Below are 21558 nucleotides of genomic sequence, written 5' to 3'. Positions count from 1 at the left end.
GACAAGCATCTGCATCCCGGCTGATGTCTAAAGGACGTGTGTGATGAACTGGGCCTGGATAATTAGAATTTGCAGGGTGCAAAACTTGTGGCCAGATTTGAAGATTTGGTGGGAAGTGGTTCGTCCAAGGTGTCAGAGGGAATAAGTGTAAAAACCAAGGGGATCCTGACGCCCAGCTTTGTGCTCAGAGCCAGCAGTGGATAACGGAGTTTAAAAATGCTGCATATCTTTGAGGTCCAAATTCTTTCTCACAGATTTAGGCAGCTAACAACAGGATGATTTTTGCATAGAGGTTAGACACCTTTTTTGTGGATGATTATGGATGCTCTGAGACCTGCTGTCATGCTGTGTGCCTGGGGTACTTCCATCTTTGCTCACTATTTTCCATTATTCCGTGATGACTCTTGCACTTATTGTGTGAGGGAAAACAAACTCTATTTTGGATCAGACAGGTGGCCCGCTAATGCCTCAAATCAGTAATAACCAACAGCAATAAACAATAAAAAGCAGAATCTTTGTGGGGGTGGCATTATAATTTGGGCAGGTACATTCTTGGGAAGGGATCATGAAAAAGCAGTTTTCTAAAGTTGAGTTCAGTGCATCAGACACATTTCTATTTACGTATTTCCAATACAGAATTAAAAGCAAATATTCCCATGGAGGTTGCTATTAAATCTCAAACTGCTTCAATTCTCTCAGCTCACGCGTCCTGCCTAGCCTTCTCTCCAGCTGATTTGATCCAGTCATGTTGCAAAGGTGTCAAGTGATTTATATAGTTAGTAGGAACTGATCTTGCTCTGGGGGTTTCCTCACCCAGATGCCCAGACCGGCTTTCTGAAATGCTTTAAACAGCTGCTGCTTGACAGACTGGTATGTCTGAGCCACCAGCTTTGCCTCGCTGTACACTGATGGCATGTCTCCATGGCTTGGTATTCGTGTGCTCAGCTGCAGAACAAAAATCAGGGAAGGGGAAAAAAATAAAATAATTATAAAAAAATCAACCGACAAGCCAAAAGAAACAGGAGGCTTCAGTAGCTGTATAATCTTCCTGTCTACATTTCATAAGCAACAAACAATCACTGTGCTTTGTGTGTTTGCTTTTGGTTTAACAACAAAAAAAACAGGGAAGCAATAAATGTCTGTGACATGGCCGTGAGCCATTGCGAAGAGGAACGGAGTAAACAGCTTTGCCTTGGAGTGGGCATAGGCAGTAGCAAATCTTGGTGTGTTTTACAAAGGTAAAACCCTACTTCTCAGTTAAGATGATTTTTAGGCACAAAAAAGGGAAAAATCCTTTCTGGGGATCTTTAAAGAATGTGCTCAGTTTAGCCTGGGAAGTGGAGCAGCTCAGTGCTTCCAAGTAACGCCAAGAGACACAAGGAGGAGGGTCCCCTCCCACTCTCTCCCCTTATCTCTCTTTAATCTGTTATTGTTGGAAATGCTGTGAAACCTGCCCAGGACAGGGCAGAAATCAGGCATCAGGGTTCATGCTGGTCTGGGAAAATCGAGCACTCTGTTGGGACACCGGAGCCACCCGCCGGGAGCTGCCTTGGGAGACAACGCCACATGTCCGCTGCCCCTCATCACCTGGAGCACACACGTGGCAGCGAGCACCCTTCGCTTTGCAGAAGGACTAAATAAACGACCTCCTCTGACCTGCCCAAGTCTTAACAGTGCTGCACCAGCAGGGAGGCTTTGACATTATATGAAAGAAACCGAAGTCTGGAAAATGCTTTAGAGCAAGCTGACGGGTGAAAGTCCAACACTTACAAGCCAGCGAAATAGCACCCTGTAGGAAAATGCACCCTCAAAGCACAGCCTGGTGAGCAAACAACACTCTCTTCCTTCTCTCTAAAAAGGAGAGATGCTGAAAAACAGATAAAAGGAAAAGGCGAACACGCAGCCTGAAATGAGCTGCTCCAGTCCGCGTGGTGCCAGCGCACCGTGGGGCTGCTCTGGCCGGGGGTGTATTGGCCCAGCCAGCAAGGGAGGGCGATGCTGCCGGCCTGGGTGTCAATGGGCCACAAGCTGGCCTGGCCAGCGGTGGCTCCCCTCCAGCTGCCCCTTTGTTCCCCAGGGGTGGACACCAATGACGTTATCAAAAGCTTTGTTTTGTCAAAAGCAAAGTGCCCTGCTCAGCCATGAGTTACTCCCTCCTGCTCACCCCAGCCCCATTCCTGGTGCAAGCCAGGTGCAGTCCAGCTCTCCCAGCCATAGTCTCGGCCATAGCCTGCCCTGGGGCCCAACTTGCCCCAGGTTTTGTTCCTGTGAGGATCCCTCTGTTTTGGGGGCAGCAGGAGTGCTTCTTTCCCCCCTTCCCATGCCACCTGCTGTGCAAGAAATAGGCTGGGACCTGTGCCACCAAACTGTGACTGAGCCCTGGGCATAAAGGCCAGGTTGGTCCCTTCTGCTCCCCACCCAGGCTCAGGGTCCCTGCTAAGACAGGTCATGCCACTGCCTGGGATGGGATGAGTCCCACCAGCCTCCTTCCCTGGGGTATCCTGCAGAGCAGAACAACCCTTTTGGGCTTGTCCTCTTACCTCCCCACCCTGCCTGTCTGTTTGCCTTCCCAAATGACTTTGTTGGTGGAAGTGGCTCCAGACTTCCCTGCCATCACTCTGCCTTGTTCTTTTCCATTCATTTCCCAATAGGAAAAAGGTTTTGGCACTTAATAAAATATTTTTTTCTTGTCCTTGTCTTCTCCCACTCTACATGGACTGCAGGACAATTCTTGACAAGCCTCCTTATAGCAAATTAATATTCTAGCAGCTAAAGTAGGTGGGCTGAAGAGACACTTTGCATTTTCCCTGCTGCTCCTCTTGGAAGTGGTGAGGTCAGGCTCACCACCTTGGTATCTTTCTCCTTCTCTCCCCCAGCACTGCCTTTAAGGGTCAGGCAAGAGGAGAAATGATGACTCCAGAACCAAGAAAAATGAGAGGAAAATTTCTTTATTCCACATCAAGCTTCTTTCTATATGTCCTACATCCCTAAGGTCCTGACACTGTCTCCTGTCTGTGGGAAGTAACTGAAGTGTGAGGGCAGGTTGACTTCAGTGCCATTTCAAATAAGGGGGGGTTCATGGCTATCTTCCCTAGAGAAAGCAGGGCTGTCAAGGGGTGGTGGTCATTTTAATTAAGTACAACCTGTGGTTTTAATGCCATTAAATTGTACTGCTGCTGAGGGTAATGAAATCAGAGAGCCTTCAGCACCTGGCCACTCACCTTGAAAAGAGCAGCTATATCATTGTATGGATTTATCAGCACATCTGGGAGAGTGGGGAAGAGGAGGGAATGGGCAACCCATAGCACCTGCTTTAGTCAGCTAACTTGGGTGAGATTGGGAGCAGTTTAGGTTGGGAGTCTAATTCCCTGTGGAACAATGAAGTGAGGCAGATGCCTCCAAAGTGATGAGAAATACTTCCCTCAGGCCTCTAAGACTTAGTGAGTTGAATACTCCCCTCAGAGTCAAGGGGATACTTGGGGTGAGATGCATAAGAAATTACCCAGTTGTGCTTGTATGGATGCTTAACACTCTCTTAGCTTTTGACGGCTCATCTGAGCATGGCTCCATCGCCAAGGACAGCCAGAACACCCATCTCCCCTCCAAACCCACCTGGATTTCTGCCCTTGGCTTTCTCTGGACTCTCAGCTCCCATAGCTGACCCTGCAGGCTCTCAGCTCCCGATCCTCTCCCAGGCTCTACCAGGAGGGACGTAGGACACCTGCGGAGGCTGCAGCTTCATCATCAGACTGCTAAACAGGGTTGACTCCGGGGTAAGGACTAGCCCACCTAGGGCTGGCGGCAGTGTCCCGTCAGTGCATCAGACCTACCTTGCCATGAAGCTTTGCCCACCGAGTGAAGAACATGTGCTTGCAGAGCCGTGAGGGACTCCCGCAGGTCCTCTTCCCCGTTGTGGCATTGAGAACCTCCAGGTCGGCAGTCCCCACAATCCAGTTCACACTGAAGCTGGGAGATTTTCCAGGCTGCCGAGCATCAGCGTGGCTAACCCCTGGCAGGAGAGAAGGACACCAGTAACATCCAGTGCTCAAAACCTTCAGAGGCTGCTAATGTGTGGTGAGTTGTTGTGGCACATGAGACATCCTTGAGCAAACACGCTGGCATTGTGCACTGCACGTGCTGTTGTCACCATTGGTTAAATAGTACCAGGCCAAGTACCTTTGAGACACATAATCTAGCAATTCCTATAGAACTTTTTCCACCTTGCAGGCAAGCCTAAGGAAAGCCATTAGACTGTAGTGCATGCTATTGACTGCAGTGTGACGGTTGCTGAGTGAAATCTTTCAGAAAGGCTTTAATGGGGTAACTGGTTTTTAAAAGGAACTAAGCAGCAAAGTGCTTTTGCCATGAGTTCCTCCAAGTGAGCTTTCCAGGGTCCAGCATATTTATCTGCTATTAACTGCTGGGGCCTTTGCTGTGATGGGAAGTCTAGATCACAGGGGTTATAAACGGGGGATAAGAAAATACAAAACATATATTTCATCATCACAGAGAGATTATTAGATCCAAGTTAATAGTGACCTTGTAGACATCACAGACCTACACAGAAAACTTTTGCTCCCCACCTTGTGTCTGCCTGCAAGGTTCCTACCCTGTATAGGTACAACAATCTCTTCAAGAGCTAGTTAGTGTCCTAACGGCAATATTTTGGACATCTTGAAGTGGAATGCATCTTATTTAATTTTAGACAGCTACAATGATGATGCTGGGGTGACTGCACGACCTTTGTGTCATTCACATGGCCAATTTTGGACATATGAATCACATACTGGAGTCCACTGCCTACATGGGTGAGATCTCCCTTGGCTCTAAATGCAGATCAGGGCTGCAAGGTCAGGTGTGGGTGTGTACGTGAAAGGGAGTTATTTTTAATCAGGTAAATTCCTGTCTCTTCTTAACCATTTAGTGTAGTTCAACCTTTCCATGACTCCTATCGCTTTCCGATTTCTTGTACCTGAAACCAGGGAAGGATTAGTCTTTGCAAGGAAATAAGAGGAATAAAGTGGTTGGTTTATTTTCCAGCACAGGATAAATGCAACCAAGCGAGCTCTGCCTTGCCCTGCTCATTACTGCTTTTGGGAGCAAAGAATCAACACTGGGAGCTTCCAACGCTGGAAAAGACAGAGTGACCTGAAGCAGTTTGAATCTTTTGGAAAACGTGGGCATTGGATGATGTGTCTGGATCCAGCTGTTGAGTCCCTCTCTACTAATTTGCTGTGTGGGCCACTAGCCTGCAAACCTGGACAACAAAAGCCACTGTGGTGAGCAGGCAGGTGAGGATCATGCTGGTGGGCAGGAGCTGCCTGGCACAGCCGCCCCGGCACAGGCCAACGCCAGGGCTGGACCTCTGTTTCCAAACGGTAGCTCCCGCCAGAGCCCCTGCCTGCAGCAGCTCCAGCAACAGCGCATGGTTTGCACAGCTTAATGGGACCTGCTTTCATTGCTCCTGGGTGGAGGGAAACAGAGAAAGGTCCTTTGCATTTTCTGTTGAAGGGTTTCAAAGAACTTTTGCAGAGAGGGAGAAGTACTGATACGGGCTGTTCAGAGAGGAGGAGATTAAAGAAGAGACATCAAAGCCCCTCCTTCCCAAAGTGCCCCTTCTCGCTCAGGGATCTCATTTTCAGAACAGATGCACACCATGAGCATCTGCTGATCTCAGGCAGAATGGGAGGAGATGGGAGCTGGTGGGAATGCAGCATCCGTCACCGTGTTAAACATGTCGAGCTTGGTAAGCCTCTGAGAGAGACCACGGGAGAAGCAGAGGGCTGTGCAGGGTCAGTCGTGGCAGGGATGCTGCCTCTATAGGCAGCTACTGCCTCCTGCCTGGGGCCTCTCAGCATCATGGGAAGCAATGTCAGTGAGGGACATGCTCCCTTTCTCCTCCTGTCCCCTCTGCCCTGGGAGGGAGCTGCAAGAGGCAGATGGGACTGAGCATGCACAGAGAGAGAAAGGTGGCCATTGAAGGGAAAAAATTACACGGCACAACCACTTTGTATTGGTGGCAAAGCTGGAATTGCAGAAATCATCTCAGTCACTGAGACTGAACTCGCTACCGTGTGTAGAAGAGAATTATAGCTAAGTCATAACCTCTCCCAGGATTTGTAAACACATTCATGTTGTATTAATACCTCTTTCAGTTCCCCCCCTGCCCTGAGATAACGGATCAGTCTGCATCTACAACTCCAGTTCACCTAGACAACAGGATATAAACTGAGCCCTTGAAAATCAGATAGCTCTCTGGCACTGTTCAAACTCCTCTATACAGAACAAGATGCAAACAGACCAAAATCAGCTGCTTGTCACTATGCACCACTCTCTGTCGAGATAGCACCCAAAAGCTTAGAGCACTGAGTGCCAAAAACCACTATAGCAAACACCCTGCTGTGCAAAGTTGCCACAGGCCACTAAAGCAATAAAAATGCTGTGAAAACACTAACCAGAGGAAAAGAAGGAAAGGCTGCACAGAGGACAGAGCAGGCTGTGGGTGCCCATCGATGGGGAGATGGGGAGTGTACGTCCCTGCCCAGCCCAGGACCTCCCTCTGCTCTCAGTGGACGTCTGTGAGAGCTGGGAGCTTGCCCCAGTGCCTGGAACACCCTCCATGCTGGTTTGGCTTTCATGCTTTCTCTTCCCAGCTATCATATATAACTACACGTATTTTGGTAAGTAGAAGATATTTTCACATCATTTTCTGAATGCAAGAGAAGAGGCTTTAAAGAAAACACCATGAGACTCATGACAGACGCAAATACAGAGCCTAGATATATTCTCTGATTGTTGGTTTTGATCTTTTTTTTAACACTTTTTTCATGTTTTTCTTTTGACAAATAATTGTTCTGATTTTATTTGAAAGGTAACACCCAAATAATCTAGATAATTTTCTCTCCTTTATGTAAAACATCCTCCTTAAAACCAACACAACAAAGAGTACAATAGGAGATCGTAGAAACTGGAAGAAAAAGAAAAGTCTCTGTATAAATAATATGAACTTGAGTATTGTGGGATATGAATTGAAATCTGTCCTCATTCTCCTCTCTCTCCTAGTGAAGCCTCATGCCTCTTCAGGATACCATTTAGAATGTCCTCAATCTTAAGAGAAAAGGAAATAAAAATGAGACAGGGCTTTTCTTTCTTCTAAAAAATACACCCAAGAGTAATCCCAGTGAATGAGTGGATTTCCATCTGGCTGGGACTGGTGTGAGTGGAAAACCTCACTGAGTATTTTTCTGTGGGGCCAAGGAGTTATCTCAGGATATGTCTCATCCGACACTGTGACTGTCCTCTCCATTGAAATGTTTGTACCACTATGATCAAGTGACAAAATTGGCATCCTTATAATTGAAGGACTCCTGCAATTTGAAATCCGTGGCTGGTCTGATCCCTGAGAGGAGCGTGGGAGGTGGAGTTGCCTGGCTCAGGTTGCTGAGGTTTGGTCTCTAATGCATTCAGTTTGGCTTTTCCTAGGTGCCCATCTCCTTAGTCACTGGATATGCTGTAGGCACAGTTTCCCAGGTAAGAGAAATGCAGCACAAGCCTCAGCAATGTAAGTTTTAAGCAGTATTAGCTCCCTGGGATTTGTGGGGGAGGGAAGATTACAAATAACAGCTTTAGAGACAAAAACAATGCAGACAGAGAGAGACAGATTCCTCCCACTGCTTCTCCTGGGCTGAAGAAAACCCACAAACACAACAGAAAGCAAAGTGAAAGCTTTTCTAAACAGAAGTTTCTGGGAAGAAGGAAGCCAGCCATGAAACATGCAGATATTTAAAGTGGCACAAAGGCCCCTCTGATACATTTCTAACTCCCTTGAAATCTCTGGCAATGACTCTTGGACATAAATACACACTTGGGCCAAGTATGAGCCATTACTTTTACTCCGCAAGGCCAACCCCGCAAAGCAATAGCTGTTCTGTGGTTAAATCTCTTATTAAATCCCTTATTGTGTTTTCAGTCCTTCAACAGTTCAAGTGGGTTTCCCTGTACATCCTGCAGACACAGGGACAGTGGGTGTGATTTTGATCTTAATATATGGGTGGACTTATAATGAGTTAGGGCTGGCACAGGATGAGATCAACACCCTCAGTGGGAGATGCAGAGGCTTCTGGCAAATAGGGGTGTGTTGCCAAAATAACAGCCAGGTTCGGGAAATGGGGAGATTTTTCCCGACCAGCTGCAAGTCCTTTCCTTCCTCCCACAATGTGGCATGGGATGGAAGATGGGGCTGAGTCACGCCCATGCTGGACCAGGGCAGGAGGGACAGGAGGGGGCATGGGGTGGAGGAGGAGTGTGGAACACAGTTTCCTGCTTACTTGCATTGCACAGTCTTTGGCTAGCTGCACTGAAGAGTTAAAAAATGGAGATAAGCTGTTCAAATAAGGATAAGCCTTTTGACCTACTCATCTCATAACACATACATGCACATTACACTTACCAGATGTACTAAACCACAGAGAACCTGAGAATTTCCCCAGTGGCTAAACTATCACTTCTGTCTCAGCCAAACTAATTTTGTCACAAGGATGCATTAAAAAAAAAAAAAAAAGAACATCAAATAGATAAGGGACAAAAGAGCACTCTCCTGACTGAGGAACCTAGAGGACTTTGAAAGGCAGTGGTGTACTCCAATAAAGCATCCCGACCTCCCAACTCTGTAACCCTGACATCGTATTGGTGTCTCAGGAAATCCTCCTGAACAACAATTAGCAGAGGCTAAGGGTAAAATAAGGACCTAATCCTGTGCAGAACTGGTGGTCCTTAGCACTCACATGTGTCATGAGGATCTGAAGGCATTCAAGACTTCGTGGGATTTTGCTGGGATGAGGCTGGACAGCTGCTGCCTGGCTGGGAGTTAAGGAAGCAGGAGTCAGGAGGATGGAGAAGAAAGGACCAGAGACCTGGGGTAGGGACAGGTGCTGGGAAGGAGAAGTGGTGGCAGTGAGAGTAGCCCAAAAGATAGCTGGAAACCCTGGAGATGCTCACACGGCAGGCAGCAGCCTCGTCAGATGGCAGCAATGCCTCCCCGAGGTCTACTGAACAGGCAGGATCTCCTGCATGAACAAACAGCCCTTTTCTCATGGCCATCTGCTCCGAACAGGATGGCTAGCAAGTGGTGAAGGAGCAGGGGCTCCGAGTAAGGGGCATAGATGGCGGGGCTGCATGCACGGGGCCAGAGGTGCGAGGGCTGGTTCTCCTGACTCTGCGCATTTGTGTGCTCGCTAGGTGAGGGAGAGCGGGATGGGAGAGAGTTAAACCTAAAATTTACTGAAAACTTCCTCCCTGGTTTTTAGAAACCTTTTACTTAGTCATACACTTTTTTCCACTTTGAGCAGTCTTTGTACAGTGTTAGTTTTCCTAGTCAGCTTATATCCACCTCTGATCCTTTTTGTGGTCACTGCATATGAAAAAGGAACTGGATTTAAATACATCAGTTTCTTCATTCTACAAATTCATACTCTGCAGAAAAAAAAGAAGGCATGGGCTAATGGTTTACTTACAAACAAGTAAACTTTCCTGTTGGTGACCGGTACAATTAGTAACGGGAGAGGGGATCATTTGTCTTGCAGGCAGGTGTTTGCTTACCACTGAGAAGCAGCTGATTGCGCCGGTATGAAGCTGGCAGCTGACCAATGTCTTCTATTCTATGGCTCATTACCCGGGAAAGGTGACCAGTGTGATAGAGGCTTCCCACAATGATGCTGTGCAAGTACATGGGTTCGATGAAGGAGCTGAGGAGAGCACCTTGGAGCCCAAGGATGTTCCATCTGGAAAAGAAATTCAGGAGCAATAAAACACATGGGTGGAGGAATGGCAACAAGAGAGCTGCCCTGGGAAAATCAGCAAAGGCCAGCACATGGGCTGGAGGGATGAGGGATGAAACCGTTCCTGTCCCTGTCCTATGATGCATGAAGCACTGCACTGTTGGGTTATTATACATGCATGGACTGATTCCCCCTCTACGATCGTTTTAGATTACTGTGATGCCACCGACTTAAGGGAAGTACTTCTGTCTTGTGTTATTGCAAACAGAGGCCTCTTGTTGAGAGCTATTCTTTATGAAAGTATTTTCTGTTTGATGAACATTAATTTAGCCTGTCTTTAGCAGAATTTTAATTTTTTTCTGAACCTATAATTTTACACTTGCAATGGTGGAGCTACAATGAGTGTTTTTGTTATTCTACCTTTATTTACCATTTGTCATACATTAGTACCATCCTTTAGTCATACAGCCAAGATATAACATGTGACTTAGGTGGCCAAAATTCCCACAAAATTGTTGTGAATAATTTTCGAAAGCCTCACAGGCTGACATTTCCTTGCACAAATGATCATGCAGATATGAAGACGTCCATAAGAATCAAATCCTGTTCCTGAAGAGAAAAAAGAGAGTTACACTTTTAGGCAATTTATTTGTAACCAATAGTTTGACCTGCTCTAAAGCGTTCAGAGTGATGGATATGTCTCACCCTGTTGCTGTCTTAAAGGTGCAACAGAGTGATGGTGGAAACCTTGGGGCCTTCAATCTGTTAATGACGGGGAGCTCCATACTACTGCTGTTGGATTAGTTGCCAGAACTGTTCTGCATTTTAATAGGCTACAAATTTTTACATCAAGCTAGGCACAAATATGTGGATGCTCACTCTAAATTCTTCAGGGGATAGGTAATCGGTTAAAAAGTGGAAAAATTAAAAAGGGGAAAGAAGTCATGATGCAGTTATTTTCTTGGCAAACCTATTTAGCTCAGCCCGTCTAACAGGGAGTTGTTCCCCACCACACAAACACTAACATGCTGTCTTACACTTGGATAATATTTTTATATAAGTAATTCAAACGCTGTCAATCTGTTTGAATAGTTTTGAGTTCAGGAGTTCAAACTGAAAACGCTTCAGAAAAAGTAGTTTTGGAGAGGGTATTTTGGCTCATTAAAAACCAAAACACCAGCAACATTTGGAACTCCGTAGCTGACTGAAGGAAAAGGTAAGAGGTGCCTGCTATTTAAGGCAACATCCAGTGGCTGCCATGCTAAATAACGTGTTTAAAACACAATCTCCATCAGCAGCAAGCATTATGTAGCTAATTTCTTACATCATTGTTCTTTTCATTAATTAACATTTCTCAACCGTTAGTGCAATTATTGCAGTGCCTCCGTGCTGTATGTCTCTTTTCATGATTAATAAGGAGTCATTATATTTCCCTTTCCTGAAGCAGTCAATTAACACGGAATACTTTCCATTAATTACTGAATGTTTAAAACCAGCATGCGGTACCTGGAGAGCAATCTGCTCTAGGAACCTGTGACACCAATTGCTTTAAAAAGTTCTCTTTAAATTTTATTCCAAAAACACAAGCAATTTAGCTGGCTATATTAATTTGCCTCCGAAGCAGGGCTGTGAATGAGAAACATCTTTTAATCTCATGCAAGAAAAGGCAGCCATCTGGCTGCTGAGGATTTCAGAGTCAGACTCTCCCTGTCTCCCTCTGTAAATGCAGGTCATTAAAGTAATGTGTTCATCTACATAAAACTCAAATGGAATATAAAAGGTAATATTTATATACAAACAATTTAGTCCCACAATTTAAACAGTCATTGGTTTTATGAAACATTTACTTTAGTCGATCAGATTTGCATAACTTCATTTGGGGAAAAAAAACTGTGGTCATTCCTGCAAATAACATCACTTTTAAAGGAAAGAACTGGCTGCCTCTTTCAGTAAATATCTTATCATGATGCAAAATTAATAATGCAAGCTTAAGAAATAGAATTGAGTTCAGCTAACAGTACTATGCCTCCGATCAGCTTCTAAGGCGAGTAAAAAAATTAGACAGTGATATCTTTGTCCAGATGGAAACTTGTAAGATATCAGTGTTGTTTTCAACATTTGACATTTTCTTAAAAAAACCCTTGTATATTTGATTGAAGGAGAGAAAAAAGCAGCTAAACAGAAAAACAACATATGTTCAACAATATTTGAATTTTAGCAATATGTACATCACAAGAAATCATCTGAACTTTATTTACCAAAATAGGGGATTGTGTTCAGATCATAAATTACAAAGTAACAATGATTATTTAATTTAAATTCTTTGCAAGGAACATGCCTTTTCTTTAGAGATATTTCTCTGCCTAATTCTGAACATGTTCATCCTAGTATAAAAAGGGATTAGGATGTCAATGGAATTATGTTATGGGAAATCATGGTATAAGTATGATCAGGTATGTATTAAAAGCATTTCATAAACATTAATTAATTATCACAGTGCTACTGTGAGGTAAAACCCCATTTTTATACACTGTGGGGAACCAAGGCAGAAAGGCAGCATGATTTGCTGAAGTCTGCTGCATTATTTGGGGGCAGAGCTGGAGTCTACGTCTTCTGGATAGAATAGTTGTTCCTCGAGACAACCCTGTTTTCCCATCCCAAAAGAAGACCCAGGCAGGTGTAGGGGACAATGAAACTTCTATACCAGCCATGGGGTTTTTTGACTTCAAGGTATAAGTAGATACAAGACAAATTGGACAGAGGGGCCAGACCAAAAAAACAAGGGAGAAGAAGCATAACAAAGAATACAGGACACAAGAGCAAGCCGCGCCTGATGGGTAGAAGGTGGTGTAAAAAGAGACTGTCCCAGAACCAGACAGCATCCTACGGTAGGAAGGACAGAGAAATCAGAAAAGGTGCTGACACCGAGAAGGCAATTTTGATGGAGACTGCTTGCCGGGTCTTCTTGAACAATGCCAAGGCTGGTTTCCACCGTGGTGGTGGTGGAGAAACAGGATGAGGGTGATGGCACTGCCACCTGTACACTGGCCACTTCCCGGTTCGACACAGCACTGTTTTAGTAGCATCCATTCAAAGAAGAGGGATTGAAAAGCAGAGAAGGAGCTTTGCTTTCAAGTCTAGCCCAAGTTCAGCAAAGTGTTTGGCCAGCTGTTTCCTTCTGGAAAGCAGTCCCGAGCACGTGCATGAGTCCCACTAAGTCAGCAGAAGTCCTAGGAAAAGAGGGGTCCTGTGCTGAGCTGGCCAAAACAAGGCCCTTGCACTGCTGTTCTTGTCCTTCAGAGCGCCATCAAAGCACATTAATGATGGGGGAAATTTTCGGTTACTCATTCTGCTTTTGTTCTGTGGATAAAAAGACCTACCTTGGAGGGCAGCCAGTTCAGCATTTTGCATAAACAATAGATTTAACTGACAAATATTTAGGGGAAGGTCTTTTATCCTGTGTATTGTTCATCCTTTGACCAACACACATGGCTAATGTACTGACTCAGTCCTTTGATATCTGAACATCTATGGGATTATTTGTAGGTAGATGATAGGGAAAGATCTGTCTGAGCAACAGTGAATCTATCAATAAGAGTGTTCATTTTTGAAGGAGCTATTTCTCTGTAGCCTAATTTAGATCCATGAAAGTAGCTGTGTTCCCATCTGTAACAAAGTACTCTCTTCAAATGTGGCTTTTCAAAATAAAATTATTATTCAGAGCAACGCAGGGTTACATTTTGGGTCCTCAATATATCAAAGTGACTTTTCTTGCTATGAGGAAATATGTTGGATCATTCTGAATTTTCCTAATTGTGCAAGATTTTAAGGGCTGTTTTCAAGGGCACGCATCTCTCTGATAACTTATATGCTGTGTGCTTCGTAATAACCCTTCCAATAAAGTGAAAATCAACCCACTGGTCCCTTAGTCACAGATCTTATTTAAAAACCCCAAAATCTTCAGCAAGCAGGATCAATAAAACCAAATGTCTCCCCTTTTCACTTAAATATGGGAGCTTTTGGTGCCCTAAATGGAAGGAAAGTATACCCTTCCTTTTGTTCAAACAGCAGATATTACTGCACTGTTTACAAAGACAAAACCCCGCGTCCAGTTTTCAATATAGATAATCCTTGAATAAATATATTTTTGCCTGTTTGTCAATCACGGAAATGCCAGTGATGAGCTGGGAGGCATCCCAGAGCAGGCAGCCTTTCTTTAATTAGACACTGTGCTCCCCCAGCCCCGGACACAGGGAGGGCTGGAGGCGAGCACCCCGCAGAGCCCCCACGCAGCTCCCACGCTCCTGGCAGCCCGGGACAACCGGCGAGGCGTGCAGGGAAATGTATCCTCAAGTCATAGCCACGTCCCAGCCTCCACACCTGCATGCTGTAGCATCATCTCACCACGCGGGTTGGCCGCGGCCCCAGGACCGACAGAAATATGGATGATAAAAATACTGAGGAAGGGGCTTGGGGGCAAACCCGCGGAGGTGCAAAGGGCTGCAGCCTCGCTCAAGTCAGCCCGTGGCTCCTCACCCATTGCTGAGACGCGCTATGACACCTGGAGCCCCGTCACTGAGTATTTCCAGCACTGGCTTGCACATAGCGTTACTCAAAGCCGAATGCTGACACGCTCCTGCCCTCGAACCCCTTCGACACTGAGATGTGGAGAAATTTGCATGATGCTTCAAAACATCTCAGGGAACTGTGTCCACCTGCCACTGAAGCTCGGTGAGACTGAAGTGTCTCTTCGGGACCTTTGGAAACCTTGCCCCTTAAAAAGCACTGCTGATGAATTTCAAAGCTTATTTTGTTAAGGCCTTTTATAAAAGACACTTTTTTTTGGTCATTATTAAGAGCTTTTAGTCTTACCCACTTGGCATGTTGTTAACCTCCTGTACCACAGTTTCTATTACCAATATTTCCAGCTATGCTTCACACAATATAAATTGTTATTCATGGTGGCCTGTGCTCAGCAGAACACCTGTGGTGTTCCTATTTATATGACCATTTAGCTATTATTGGTTTGGAAACTGGAACTAGTGCATTAGTTTTTGATCTGTATTTTAACAGTAGGTGGTTTATATATGTTTTCTGGAACATACCTTGTGGTGAGAGATTGAAATTGAAATCTCAGTCACACAGAAAGGGGTTAAGAGAGAGAATTACAAATCATGTGCACAAATCATCTCTAATTGAAGATCTGGCTGTGTTAATTGATTTTCATTTACATTAATATGCAGCCTTTGAAGCAGCTTTTCTTAAGAGTTACCTTGTCAGGCTCAGTCCTCTGTTAACAATGGCTCTGGTCGACAAGCTAACACTAAAATAGATCTAAGAATGCCAATTTCTCACACTGACTTTTAGTCTCGCATTTTTATATGCTACATTTAAATACAGCTTAATGTGCTCAAATCATCTTGTAAAATGCTACTTCAGACTCCCACTGCTAAATCCTGAAACAGTGCCTTAAGACTACATTACCTTGCAATACTCTGAACATATTCTCAGTAAAGATTCCTTCCTGTTCTCTAGCTCATGACCCCAAATAATCCACAAACCTTAGCCATGGGACAAGAATAGACTGTCAATGCTGTAATGCAAAGCTGTAATGCAAAGTTAGGAGGGCCTTTGTTACTGTTTGTGTCATTTTACAGGTGAGGTATAATTTAGATGTTCAAAGTCTTATTTAACCTCTGGGCTTAATGTCACTGTTTTTGTGAAGTACGAGGAAGTGGATGACCATTAACCTGGTGGCAAGAAAATACACAGTCTTTTAAAGGTGACCTTTTGAGAAGCGGTAGTAAGAAAACAATGTTAAGGCCAGAGCTTACAAAATAAACACTGGATTCTGGCTTTTATTTGATGTTTAAGGACAGTGGTTGTGAGGATTCTTCCCTCCAAATCCTGCACGCTGTCAAGTACATTCCCCAAGCCTGCACCCTGCAAGGGGACTTCTGAAAGAGGACAAGTGCCACAGCTCATGCATTTACAAGTATGTCTATACACTATTATAATGTGTAGATGCAAGTTTGATGCACAGAAAGCTGGCATCTCTCCGAAGTAAATACATCAGCTAAATATCCAGTGAGCGTGAACATGCTCTACCCTGGCCATGGCTTAAGGTCTCCAGTCCCCTTGCTAAGGTCTATCAAGGAAGAGGGTCTTGGGGAAAAGCAGGGCACTGCAGAACTCAGTCTTTAATGGGACATCCAGATAACAACTAATTTTTTAAATAAACCTTAGCGTTGAGTGCTTGGACCAAGATCCTCAAAATAATTTGCATGTGCATGGTAGCAGAGGTGATGTGGCGACATAGGACCTGGGAACGCCTGTTTGTGGTATGGGTCTGCTGTACTGTAGAGCATCCTGGTGGCCTCCTCCATGTGCTCCCAGCACCATTGCACTTCTCTGCCAAACCACGGGCAATGGCGATCATTAAACCTTTCTGTGCAGCTATTCAGGGGGGAATGCCCTGCTATTTTGGATTGGTTGATGCTGGGAGAAATAATTTCTCCAGTTTCTCTGCACGGAAGAAGAAGGGAGCCGGATGCTGGTGATGACATATATAAACCTGGTGAGTTCAGAGCACAGAACAAGAAACTTTATACAGAAGGGAGGTATGTGTTGTCAAACTGAGGGCATGGTGGGCCTAGGGGATGAGCCATGGTGGAAGGAGGCTGGCCTGAAGCTCAGACAGTGTTTCCGTGAATCAGGGGACAAAGCTTATGGAAGGGAAGGAGGTTTCTGTACTCTCTGGCAGACTGAATTTCCCCTACAAGTCTATCCAGAGGGGTGATGGAGCTGAGTAAGAGAAGTGCATAGTTCTTTAATATTTTGTCCAGTCTTTCATATTTCTTCCGCTGTAGGAATGAGAAGTAGAGACATTTGGAAATTCTTATTTTATATATGTATGCATTTGCTTGGTGAACTACCGCTTGCAAATCTGGCATACACATACACACTTTGTGTGCTGTGGGAAGCCAGCAGTGTTGTGCAGGGGAGAGGAGAGGCTCCGCGCTGGGCTGGCTTTGCACAGCTGGAGACCATGTCACTGAAGGGGACACAAACAGCGAGCCGGTGTCCCTGAGGCCCCAGGGCACCAAGGGGTGCTGCAAATCCCACCCCTGCAGCTGGTAGGAACCTGAGCACCTCTCAGTCCTCACTGGTCTGAACATTTCTGAGGGTCCGAGACAGAATTTAGTCCTTCCTAATGTTTAGTTATTACATTTGGATCCTCAAAGAGGAGCTGAACTCTAGAGACATCCTTGTTTTTTACCTAAATGTGTGTGCTTGTGTGTGTGTGTGTGCGCGCGCATGCCTGTGCATGTATATGTGTACATATGTCAGTTTTCCTTCAAACATTTGTCTGCTCCCGAACAGCAACTGCAGAGACTTCCACCAGCAGCAGCATTAACCTTGCCCTGACCTTCTAATAAGCAAAGGTACGAGCTGCTCCTGCGTCCAGCCTTAGTCTGAGAGAGGGAGATGAAAAGAGGTTTAATTTGGCCCATTGTACAAATGGGTTTGCTGTCACAAAAAGCCTAAATTCTCTTAGGGCTGTGAGGTCTGTGCTGACAGAAAGGTCTTAATATACATTGTGATTAGCATCAAGAAAATGTTAAATGACACAAATATTTGCCCAAACAGCTGATCTTTTTCAAAATTATTTTGCTCATAATATTGCTGCTTTTTCACAAGTGTATACAGTGTACACTACAGAGGAAAATGAAGGTTGAAATCTTAGGTTTTAGTGTAACTAATGAAATTTGGATCTAAAGAATGTGGTTTAATCCTAAAATCTATGGCACTGAGAGGCTGAACTCACTTCAGCTGCACTGTGAGACTCACAGAAGTTGTGAGTATAAAAGCTAACACTCTCTTAGGGTGGGTTATTTGGGGATTCAGAGAGCCCAAACTTTAAATTTGCACATATAAATGCATAGGTTTTTAAAGCCAGAAGGAACCACCAAGATCTAGTCTGACCTCCTTTATAATGCAGTCACAGAATTTCACCTCGTAATTCCCTGCCTGAGCCAAATAACATGAGTATTGATGCCAGAAGTGTTTGTGCTTTAATTCAGTAAGGGAATAGGTGTGATACCAGGCTGTTTATCCTGCAATCTCAACACAGCCACAGAGCCCAAATAATGCATACCAAGCATCAAATCCTCTCAAACTTGTGGTGATAGTAATAAAAATTGCTAAATGTCTTTGAATAACAAATAAATCTGATTAAACCACTCTCTGCTTATGGCTATCCTCTGAGCAAGAAAGAACATAAATCGTTAGATACATGATTTATAGAATATTATTCACTTTTCTGAGTAACTCCGTTCTTGGGTCTTTGATATTCTGATAGCAAAGTCCTTTGCAAATAATGCAAAATGATGTATATTTTAGCAGCTCCTGGCTAGGTTCTCAAGAGGAAACATTCTCTAATAGTCCAGTACTCCTGAGGGGCTTTTACAAGCAATAAAATCCAAAGTATACAAGCCAGATTTTTGTCAAATCTTGCTTATACAAACATGAATTTCAGCTTTGGAGATCTTTTTTCTCATTGCAAGACAAGTCCAGATGACGTGCAACCAGATTCTTGCATCCTGCAGACATTTGAAGAGTCAACAGTCTACATGGTAGGGCAAATATTTGGAGTCTGAAGTGTGGCACAGAAACCACCTACTGATCTCTTCAGTGGGGGCAGGAGCAGGGAAAGGGCCCTCACACAGCAATCTCCTTGTCCACCGTCCTGGTTTCGGCTGGGATAGAGTTAATTTTCTTCCTAGCAGCTGGTACAGTGTTATGAGAATAATGTTGATACACTGATGTTTTTAGCTGTTGCTAAGTAGTGGAGTTACTAAGTAAGTCAAGGATTTTTCAGCTTCTCACGCCCAGCCAGCAAGAAGGCTGGAGGGGCACAAGAAGCTGGGAGGGGACACAGCCAGGACAGCTGACCCAAACTGGCCAAAGGGATATTCCATACCATATGATGTCAAGTCCAGTATATAAACCGGGGGGAGTTGGCCGGGAGGGGCGGATCGCTGCTTGGGAACTAACTGGGCATCGGTCGGCCAGTGGTGAGCAATTGCATTGTGCATCACTTGTTTTGTATATTCTAATTCTTTTAGTATTATTATTGTCATATTATTATTATTATTATTATTATTATTATTTTCTTCCTTTCTGTCCTATTAAACTGTCTTTATCTCAACCCACGAGGTGTTTTGTTTTTTTTTTCCAATGCTCTCCCCCATCCCACTGGGTGGGGGGAGTGAGTGAGCGAGTGGCTGCTGGTGCTTAGTTGCCGGCTGGGGTTAAACCACAACATCCACTGAACTCCTTTCCTGCCTGTACTTTCTATGGCCAGAGGCAAAGAAGGCAGAAAACAGCCCTATATGTGCTGAAACAAAGGTCAGGTGAAGAAACCTTTGATTTCTCCCCCTTACAGGTGAGGATAATAAGGATAAAAATTGATGATAGATTGTATTTAATGTGGTAAAATTAAATTTGGGATAAAGTTTATTGAAGATGCCACATCCAAACCTCTTCTCACCACTCTTTTCCAAGCTCTACATAAAATTTATAGCAGCTAAAAATCTCCAGCAATGTTGTCACTAGTGGCTAGCCCTGAGAGTACTGCTTATTTTGTGCCATGCAAGAGATTTTTTTTAACATTTCCTACGTTACTGGTGCTTTGTTTTCACTAGCACAGTGATTCCCAAACTAGAATTTGTGAACCTAACTGAAAATATGTCACAAATATATGTAATTAGGAGCCTGGTGGAAATAAAATTGCAGAACCAGATCTCACAATGTGACTGTGAGAGAGAAAGGAAGGGAAAGGCATGACCTCCAAGTGCAGCCAGGGTTGCGAACATCTCTAGATAGCCTTGGGCACTCTCTCCAGAAGCTTGCAGACCCTTCACCGTGGTACATGCCATGGCGATGCCCCCAGCACTCTCTGGACTCCATTTGCCTTTCTCGGTTTCCCTTGTGAAAGGGTATTTTTTTTTTATTCAACTCCGTGCTCTCTACTTTATTAACTTTAATTTTTTCTCCTCAAAATCCCTGTTTGGGCCCCTCTTGTCTGGTTTCCATCACTTCTAGTTACTGGAGCTGCCTGCACCAGACCCACAAATTACCTCTTCTATGGTCTTTTCCCATCTCCATCCTTCACGTTTATTAGGAATGACCATTCTCTCTTTCTTGTAACCTTCATCGATTTCTGAATCTCTGTGCTTTCATGATCTTTTCTCTTCATCTCCTAATTCAGCAGCTGTTCTACCCATTTTCCCTGTACCAGAGCTCTTAACCTGATCAAGGAGTCCACAGTGCTTGGAAGAGTCCAAACTTCTGAAGCATTTGTAGTGCCACAACACTACCACCATTCCTACAAATGTTGCTTTTTCCACCCCTTTTCTCAGCCTCTTTTTTAACTGTCCCTTACTGGTGAGAGTAAACATTTGCTGTTCAAAACAGGGAATAATGATTACTGATTTTTTTTTTTTTTTGGTCTAGGAAAATCCCATGCCCATTTGAGTTACAGTGCAAATAAATAATAAAAATTGCAGTAATTCATAGAATATTGCAATAATAATATCAAAGATGAGAGCTGCAAGATTTTTTTTATCCTGGAAAAACTTTGTGATAGATTCTTTTTTTCTTCACAGACTTTAATGCTGTTTAGATATGTAGCAACAAGGAAAGGATTCACTGGAAGTGCTTAGCAGATGTGCTTGGACAAAACCCAACTTCTGAGACTGTGCATTACAGTCAACATCCCCATCAATAGCAAATGTAATACTGTTTGCAAAGCTGATATTTAATTCACTGGATAATGACATTCAAAACCACAGAGAGTGCAATATTTCCATTCTCAAACTTAAATTTGTTTAGTTTTTTGAGTCCATATGAGTCTGAATTTGGAAAACCCAACTGCATCTAAAAACAGTGCAGGAGATCCACTGAAAACAGTTTGGGTTTTCTGTTATCTCTTTATGAATAAATGAAAACATTATAGCAGAAGTTGCTCTTTATCCTTCATGCAAACACAACAGTTGTGATGATTACACTTAGCAGAGGGCAGATTTTGTGAGTCTGTTAGTATTTCCATTTGCTGGTTCATGCATTTTTCTGCCAAAATGGCAGCCTTTGCTATGCCTACAGACTAATTTAACTTCAGTAGGTCATCCGGTTAAAGCCTAGAGCAGAATTTATGCATTTGCATTAAACAAAAGCTTTATGCTTTTTTGAAAGATTATGTTTATATTGGCCTTTGATAATTGGGCCAAATTCTCTGCTGATGTAATTTAACTGAGTTCTTAGGCATGATATTCCAGCAGAGAATTTGATCATAACATTTACATTTTTATAGCTATAATGTAATGTATTTTACATGTAGAAGTGCATCTATAGCTAATGCACATAATATATATAAATAATTATGAGCATAAGTATACATACATGTATAGATACATACTGACTAGTATATATACTAACTGTATAGATATATACTGACATCATCTACCTGGACTTGTAGAAAGTATTTGACACTGTCCGGCACAACATCCTTGTCTCTAAATTGGAGAGACATGGATTTGATGGATGGACCACTTGGTGGATAAGGAATTGGCTGGATGGTCGCACTCAAAGAGTTGTGGTCAACGGCTCGATGTCCAAGTGGAGAGCAGTGGTAAGTGGCGTTCCTCAGGGGTCGGTATTGGGACTGGCACTGTTTAACATCTTTGTTGGTGACATGGACAGTGGGATTGAGCGCAAGTTT

General features: G+C 44.0%; 1 protein-coding gene across 1 annotated transcript in view; it reads right to left on the bottom strand.

Moving 5' to 3' along the window:
- Positions 1 to 768: 768 nt before the first annotated feature.
- ADARB2 (adenosine deaminase RNA specific B2 (inactive)) overlaps positions 769 to 21558 on the bottom strand; it is a 119993-nt gene continuing 99203 nt past the window's right edge. Inside the window, exons 8-10 of the mRNA XM_050890934.1 lie at positions 9598 to 9779; positions 3831 to 4009; positions 769 to 945 (exon numbers count right to left, since the gene is read on the bottom strand). Coding sequence (XP_050746891.1) covers positions 769 to 945; positions 3831 to 4009; positions 9598 to 9779 — 538 coding nt within the window. The remainder of the gene's footprint in view (positions 946 to 3830; positions 4010 to 9597; positions 9780 to 21558) is intronic.

Source organism: Gymnogyps californianus, chromosome 2 (assembly GCF_018139145.2).
Source record: "Gymnogyps californianus isolate 813 chromosome 2, ASM1813914v2, whole genome shotgun sequence".
NCBI classification, from domain to species: domain Eukaryota; kingdom Metazoa; phylum Chordata; class Aves; order Accipitriformes; family Cathartidae; genus Gymnogyps; species Gymnogyps californianus.
This window is presented reverse-complemented; position numbering and strand designations above follow the sequence as displayed.